The sequence below is a fragment of the Natrix helvetica genome, assembly GCF_964273705.1.
Source record: "Natrix helvetica genome assembly, chromosome: 12".
Classification (NCBI taxonomy): Eukaryota; Metazoa; Chordata; class Lepidosauria; order Squamata; family Natricidae; genus Natrix; species Natrix helvetica.
The window spans coordinates 11,825,537-11,833,956 of NC_138556.1; the positions used below are offsets into that span (position 1 = coordinate 11,825,537).

An 8,420-nucleotide genomic window follows, 5' to 3' on the forward strand; every position below is an offset into this window, starting at 1 on the left:
TGAGGCGGCCTTATGTACATTTCCTGGCAAAATACATGGGAAAATCCCATTAATGTGTGCACGCATCCTTTGCAAATTGTAAGCCATAGTTTATGGTAGCGTGGTCCACCTTTTTACAGCTGGAGGTTATATATAAGACTAGCTGGATACTCGTTCTTCGCTATGAAACTATGTGATTGGGCTTGATACTTGAAGCGTGAAACTTAATGTAGAATGTATAACTCTTTAACATCAGAGCATGTTAATCTAAGACAACTGGCAGTTGGAATAGAGCTCTTTTCAGGTGGGGAGGGGAAGTAGAATGTCTAAACTCCCAGCCCGCAGGCCAAATGAGTCACGCGCTGGCCACGCCCACACCCAGTCTAGGGAAGGGGTAGCATCAGAGTGTGTTAATAGAAGGCAACTGGCAGTTGGAACAGAGTTCCTTTCAGGTGGGGAGGGTGAGTAGAACGTCTAACTCCTTAGCATCAGAGCGTGTTAATATAATACTGTATAAGGAATACTAATGATCTGGTGGTCATTTTGAAAAATCCTTTCTTAGCAAGCACTTGGAAGCCAAGAGGAACATATGTGCCAAATTTGAAGTTTGTAGGCTTTACGGTTCTGGAGATGAGTGAGTGGTATTCGCCTTTTTTATATATATAGATTGGGGGGAGGGTGTTGGGGAGGTGGTAGGTAAAATGATTGTGCAAAAAAAAAAGTTGGAGAAGGAGGGGCAAACTTTGAGGCATGGAACATACCAAAACATTCAATTTTCCCCTCTGGAACAGGGTGGTCTAGTTGCTCAGGGATCAGACTGTTCTCATCTGGAACACAGCAACCAACTTGCTATTCTGGGAGATTTACCTTAAATTTTCAGGACTAGCCAGAGTGCCCTGTTCAGAGAAAAATACAGAATGTTCCATGTGTAGAATGTAGAGTCTTGCATGATGTCTTGGAAGATGACCAAAAGGGGCTCCTGAACAATGGAAACAAGATTCACTCAGCCCTAGCTTCTAGTTTTATAAAATCAGTTCTGTTGTACTCTGCATCCCTATTTTCTGAACAAATTATTGCTGTCTCATGATTTCATCTCCTAATTCAAGATTATGTATTCAGTTAGCCACAATTAAGCAAGCAATAGCCTTGCATATGTAAGCCCAAACAATGTTTAATAGTAGGGTTGGCTTCCATTAACGAGTATAATGTCTACATAGTCCACAAGGTGAAGATTGCAGGAGCTGTGGTTGAATGCAGCTGGGTCTAAGCCACACACTTACATTGTAATATTGGTTTGCTGGTACTTTGTCATGTCCTGTGAGTCAAGCCATTGTGCTTTATGACTTCTTTTGTGGCTAAAGAAATAATGATTTACCCTGTCAGGTGTAATGGTATGTGAGAAAGACCTTGAGAGTCAGGCTGAGGAAATGCTTCCTAGGGAATGATCAGGAAAGAAAGGGCTTAGCCCTTAGCTGCCTAATGGATGGAGAAAGAGGCTCAAAGGGATCCCACCCCCCACTAGCTTCTCATGCTGTATAGGAGATGGCGGGAGATTTGCAATTTCAGACTTGCAATATGGATGCCAGCCTTTTAAGGTAGACCAGACAGAAAGCACAATCAGTTGAGCTAATTCTACTTCATTGCAAGGCTGCATTAAGAGAATCTTGCAGGCCTGAAAGTATAGTATCTTCTTATCTGTCCTTTCCCTAAAATAGCATTTCTTCAACTATCTCTCAAGGCCTTTCTCACATACCGGCACATTAGGTGAGCTCAGAATACAGAATAATAAGAGTTGGAAGAGATCTTGGAGGTCTTCTAGTCCAGCCCCCTGCTCAGGCAGGAGACCCTACTAGACCAATTCAGACAAGTGGCTGCCCAGACTCTTCTTCTAAAGCCTCCAGTGATGGAGCACCCACAATCTCTCTTCTCTCTGTTAGGAAATTTCTCCTTAGTTCTAGGTTGGTTCTCTCCTTCATTTCCAAGGCATTCCTGTCTTGTCTTCAGGTGCTTTGGAGAATAGGTTGACCCCAGGAGTGGGATTCACTTGCCTTCCTACCGATTGACAAATGTGAATGCGCAAGCACGCTCTCTTTACTCGCACGTGCCACCTTCCGTGTATGCGCAATTGGAAAAAGGCCTTAAATGGGATCCTGTAGAGCCGGGGCAAGTGGGCCAGGCCACCCACGGTTTCCGTTACCAGTTTGGGTGATCTGATCCAAACCATTAGAATACCACCACTGGTTGACCCCCCTCTTCTGTGTGGCAGCCCCTCAGATATTGGAACACTGCTATCCTGTCACCCCTACTCCTTAGAATAGAATAACAGAGTTGGAAGGGACCTTGGAGGTCTTCTAGTCCAACCCCCTGCTCAAGCAGGAAACCCTACACCACTTCAGACAAATGGCTATCCAACCTCTTCTTAAAGACTTCCAGTGTTGGAGCATTCACAACTTCTGGAGGCAAGTTGTTCCATTGATTAATTGTTCTAACTGTCAGGAAATTTCTCCTTAGTTCTAAGTTGCTTCTCTCCTTGATTAGTTTCCACCCATTGCTTCTTGTTCTACCCTCAGGTGCTTTGGAGAATAGCTTGAATCCCTCTTCTTTGTGGCAGCCCCTGAGATATTGGAACACTGCTATCATGTCTCCCCTAGTCCTTCTTTCTCTTAAGCTAAACATACCCAGTTCCTGCAACCGTTCTTCATATGTTTTAGTCTCCAGTCCCCTAATCATCTTTGTTGCCCTTCTCTACACTCTTTCTAGAGTCTCGGCGTCTTTTTTACATTGTGGCAACCAAAACTGGATGCAGTAGATCCTTCTTTTCTCTAGATGAGCCTTATCCAATTCCTGCAACCGTTCTTTGTATGTTTTGGCCTCCAGGCCCTTAATCATCTTCTCTATGCAAGCCACATGTTGATTATTTTCTTATCCAGGCTGCTTCTGGGACTGACTTTGGCGGAGATTTCTTAACCAAAAGGTCTGTCACGAAGCAGCAAGCCAGTCTGCAGGAAAGGATGACCCTTCTCTGACTACTTCTGTGCAATACACTGACATACACTGCACTATGCAACTTGGGCCATGGTTCCCCCTGGAGTAGCCCCACCATTCTCAGAAATCTTGAGCAGTACCCTTGATGAGATAGAAATAATTTCTATGCTGAGCAGCTAAACCATTTATTTTACTGCACACTAATATCTTCAAGCATTTCCCCAAAAGAAACATATATGTATATATATATAATAAATAACATATAAATAAAGTTTGAAATATAATATTCTTTCCCCTTCCCCTTCTCAGTCTTCTACTAAGAGGGAAATGTTTCTGGAAGTCATCCCAGTGTAACATCCTCAAGAAAAGCATTGACCAGGTTTATGAGTGATACTGATTGAAGATGGAAAAAACAGCCAAGATCTTTGTCTTCAAAGTAGATAAGGATACCCAGGAGCCTCTTTCCTCAAATTTTGTTATGAAGCCATTGTCCTGCAAGCAAAGAGAAGAAAATGATGAGAATCACTTTTGTCTAATGGTTAAGGCACCTGGCCAGAAACCAAGAGGTGTTTTGACCGAGGCTACCCAAGAGCATGAAGCAAACTCCTTGTCCCAGCAAAAAAACCCTTTTATTAATTTGCTGTGAATTCCACTCATTCACATCCAGCAAAGTCTTTCAAGGGAGGATTTACAGTCACAGACCTTATCTGGCTTGGAGAACTGACAGGCCGATATCTGCAAAACTTGGCAAGGAGTCTCAGAAAGTCACGAACCAATGAAGCAAACTAATTATCTCCTGCAAACTCCACTCCCCTTTCACTCCTCTTTTATTTTCTCTGGGAGGAGACATTTATCATCCACCTGTGGCCTTACTCCCAAGTCGACCCTGTTCTTTAGCTGTTCCCTTCGTCTGGCAACTCTGCGAATGTGCACACTGGGAATAGGCTCCAGCTGACTGATGTCTGGCTCCGAAGGCAGCTGATAACTGGCATACGGCTCTGGCCCCCTCTCTGCCTGACACAGAGCCCTCATCACAGCCTTCCCCAGACTGGCCCATGTTCCTCCCCAACCTCCTCACTGTCCGAATCTGCTTCCAGCTTCTCTGGTTTATGCATAGTGCATAAAACCACACTTGGCCTTCACCTAGTGCTTGTGTGAACCAGCTATTGTGGCTTGCAAATCACACAACGTTTGGATTTGCTTGCTAAGTATCTTATGCCTTGCGCTATGGCGCTGGGGCCAAGCTTCCTGTGAAAATAATAACTTTAAATATTTCACGGTAAAGGTAAAGGTTCCCCTCGCACATATGTGCTAGTTGTTCCCGACTCTAGGGGGCGATGCTCATCTCCGTTTCAAAGCCGAAGAGCCAGCGCTGTCCGAAGACGTCTCTGTGATCATATGGTCGGCATGACTAAATGCCGAAGGTGCACAGAACGCTGTTACCTTCCCACCAAAGGTGGTCCCTATTTTTCTACTTGCATTTTTTACCTGCTTTCGAACTGCTAGGTTGGCAGAAGCTGGGACAAGTAACGGGAGCTCACTCTGTTACGCGGCGCTAGGGATTCGAACCGCCAAACTGCTGACCTTCTGATTGACAAGCTCAGCGTCTTACTCACTGAGCCACCGCATCCCTTAAATATTTCAAATGAAAACTGTAAAAATGAGCCTTATCGGAGGAGATCTCTTTTCACAAGGGTTCAAGCCACTGTTTGTTGCATCTTGATCATGCCATGTTTTAACAAAATTGCAGTTTTATTTTGATTTTGGAGATTTATTGCTGCCACCTGGTGGATTTGGAGGTAGGAAGCTGCCATCAAGAGCGAACGGAAATGTAACGGAACAAGTGAAAAAAAAAAAAAACCACCAGCAAGCTTGCAATTTTTAAAAAAAATGCACACATGCACCACAGTTATATATGCATAATTATGTCTTAAGGTTTCCCTCAGATAATTCCAAGACTTTTACCCCAGCAAGAAGAATGTGAAACAGAGTCATAGAAGTTGCTGGCAGAATCAGAACAAAAAGACAACTGCCTGTATTCATAGAACAACAAGAGTTGGAAGGGACCTTGGAGATCTTCTAGTCCAACCCCCTGCTGGAGCAGAAGACCCTGTACCCTTTCAGACAAGTGGCTGTCCAATCTCCCCAGTCATGAAAGCACCCACAACTTCTGAAGACAAGCCATTCCATTGATGGATCATTCTCACTAAGGAAGAACATTTCTCCTTAGTTCTAGGTTGCTTCTCTCCTTGAATAGTTTCCACCCATTGCTTCTTGTCCTACCCTCAGGTGCTTTGGAGAATAGCTTGACTCCCTCTTCTTTGTGGCAACCCCTGAGATATTGGAAGACTGCTTTCATGTCCCCCTGAGTCCTTCTTTTCATCAGACTAAACATACCCACTTCCTGCAATTGTTTTTGTCTCCAGGCCCCTAATCATTTTTGTTGCTCTTCTCTGCACTCTTTCCAGGGTCTCAACATCTTTTTTTATACTGTGGTGGCCAGAAGTAGACGGAATATTCCAAGTGTGGTCATACTAAGGCTTTGTAAAGCCATACTAGAACTTCACGTGATCTTGGTTCTGTCCCTCTATTAATGCAGCCTAGGATTGCATTGGCTTTTTTGGCACACCGTTCACACAATACGCCGTCCGGATCAACTAAAGAGCAAACGGATGTCACATTGCACGTTAAATTTTGTTAGTATTGAATGTCGTTAAGTCTTATTTGGAGCTTAATAGTATAACAGAAGCCCAGTTCTTTTTGCTTATTATTTTGGCTCAGTACATTGTCTGAAGCCAAGCTGACCACCACGAACGAGGTGCCATTTTTTAGTCTGGCTCAAATGATTTGGGAGGAATTTGCCCTCCGTTGCCATTTCTATTTTGTAGAAATTAAATAGAAACTCCAAGGGAAAAACACCATATGCTGTAGATGTAAATGTGGTTCTCGGTTACACCCACCAGAAATCTCACTGCAGATCAAGATTAAAATAGGGAAACCATCACGTACAGGAATTGAGAATTGTTATAATTCCCTGAAAGGAAGATTAGGGGTTTCCCCCAAACATCAAAGTGAAAAAGCCATCTTAGATTTGCAGAGAATACAGCGAGGAGCCTTTTTCTATTTGATTCATCTATGGGGAATTCTGATTTCTTAAATGCAGGATCATTTTTCTTTTCCTTGACTACCGTGAGTGTCCCTGAAATGATGGGGGAGAGAGAGTCCTGTCTGAAAGATCCCAGCAAGGCTACAGTTAATTGGGAATCAATATATTTCAGGATTGCATAGTAGGTTGCCAATATCACACCCTTTGCCACGTTTCTTAGGAACACGGGAAAAAAAACAAACCAGGCATTTTGCAAGTTCCTGTTCCGATGAGGAAGGGGAATATGCTACCGTGTGCTTTCTTTCTTCTGCTATGGCAAGTTTCTTTTGCTGTGTTTCAAGGCAAATAATTAGCAAACATAAAACCTCAAAGACAAGCCAGAGTTTGATTTAATATGTAACTTGTTGCCTGTTAGCGGCCTGCAAGACTATTAAAACTAAAAGAAGCGAGGTGTATGTGTGTGTGTGAGGGAGGGAGGGGGGAGAGAGGGAGAAAGAGAGAGAGAGAGAGAGAGAGAGAGAGAGAGAGAGAGAGAAAATTAGTAATAAATGCCAATTACCCACTCAGAAAAAATTCCACTGAGTTCTGCAGTATTGTTACCATACTGTTGAATTTTTCTGATTTTTAGGAATAATTTTACCTCTATTGCATAGTAATAAACTCGTTGAATGTTTGATAGGATTCTATTGGGCTGTACTATCGAGTTGTACTATATAAGGCAATATTTACTAGGATATTCATTCAAAGCCCTAGTCACTAATGTGAGTTTTCCATTTCAACACGCAAGTAGATTTACAGATGTCTTTCATATTTATTCAGAGTTTATTTATGGATACAATCAGTGGTGGGATTCAAATAATTTAACAACCGGTTCTCTGCCCTAATGATGTCTTCCAACAACCGGTTCGCCAAACTGCTCAGAACCGGTTGTTAACCTCCCGAAGTGGTGCGAATTGGCTGAATCCCACCACTGGATACAATACTACTGATTTACGGTAAGGTTTAAGCAAATAATGCAGTACCTTCGACGCGGAGTGATCAGCAGAAAAATTCAGTATTGTTAAATCAATGTGTTGCATTATTATGAGCTATTAAATTAATATCTAGTTCTGTGAGCTTTTGGTCTCACGTTCTGCGTGAAAAACTAATGAAGCTAAAGGGCAAACAGTGAAGGCGAAAAGAGAAGGACGACAGAGGATGAGATGTTGGATAATGTCAGTTTGAGTTTGGGAAGACTCAGAGAGACAGCGGGGGGGGTGGGAGGGCTGGAATACTGTGGTCCATGTGGTTGTGAAGAGTCGGACACAACTTAAAGTCTGAACAATAAAAAGGTAAACAGGCTGAGAAAACTTACCCATCCTCCATTCTCGCTGATCCACTTTCCTTTGGTGCTCACGATATAGTCTGTGATGAAATAAGAGATCTGTTTCAAGTTTTCTTTTGCCAACGGTCCTTGGAGCTTTTTGGCCAGGATGCCACCGAACAGGAATATTGTCAGAATGCGTCCCCAGTTAATTTCCCCATCCGCAAATTCGCCTTCCATCACTTGGCTGAAAACATTACCGGCTTCTTCTACCGAATGAATCTCTAGTGAGTCCACGTATGGTCTCAGTTTGTCTTCTACCTCTCTCTGAGCAGACGATCCCGCTTTACGAAGGACTTCAGCCACTCGGTTTGGGGCTGCTGCGAGTTGAGCCTCTGGACAAATGTACTTCAGGTAATCTTGCACCAAGGTGTTTACATAAAGGAAATTGTAGCTTTCCATTTGAAAGAAGAATAAATAACTCGAAGAGGACAAAAGAAGAAGGAACTTGATTCTCAGCAGAGCTTTCAAGAATGTGTGTCCGGTCGCCTGGCAATTCACGAAACAACTTCAGCTTTTTCCATCGGAGGGTGGAATTTTCCTTTTTTCAAAACCTCGTGAATAACCATCACGGTGCGTGTAAAACATCCCTATGTAAATCAACATAGCACATGTGATTAGGAAGTGAAAGTTTTGCGATCGGAGGGAGGGAAAAATACAGCAGCTGTGAAGCTGAGCCTTCTAACATGATTTATTCTCGAAATTCAGTTTAGAGGAAGTGTTGAAACCCTACTACATCAAATAAAAGATAACATGAAATCTGGTTTAAGGTTACCAAACCTAGGAGGCTTAAACTGATACAAGTGCCAAGTGTGTTGGATACTATTTTGACATTTGACTAACGTACTCGGAACATGGAACCCACACGCTGTTTCTCTGTTTTCCATTTCTTGTACGACAAGGTTCTTAATTTCCATGGGGCATGGATTTTTTTCTACGCCAAGCACAGCGGAGAAGATATGTGACGCTTATCATTATTAATATTAA

At 43.0% G+C, this 8,420-nt stretch overlaps 1 protein-coding gene across 1 annotated transcript; it reads right to left on the reverse strand.

Annotated features, from left to right (window-relative positions):
- Positions 1–3,174: 3,174 nt before the first annotated feature.
- On the reverse strand, positions 3,175–8,203 carry BCL2A1 (BCL2 related protein A1). The gene is made up of 2 exons (XM_081965172.1): positions 7,425–8,203; positions 3,175–3,456 (listed from the first exon to the last, which is right to left on the reverse strand). The coding sequence occupies exons 1-2, from the start codon at positions 7,833–7,835 to the stop codon at positions 3,346–3,348; spliced, it is 522 nt and encodes a 173-aa protein (XP_081821298.1). The 5' UTR covers positions 7,836–8,203; the 3' UTR covers positions 3,175–3,345.
- Between the last annotated feature and the right edge of the window lie 217 nt (positions 8,204–8,420).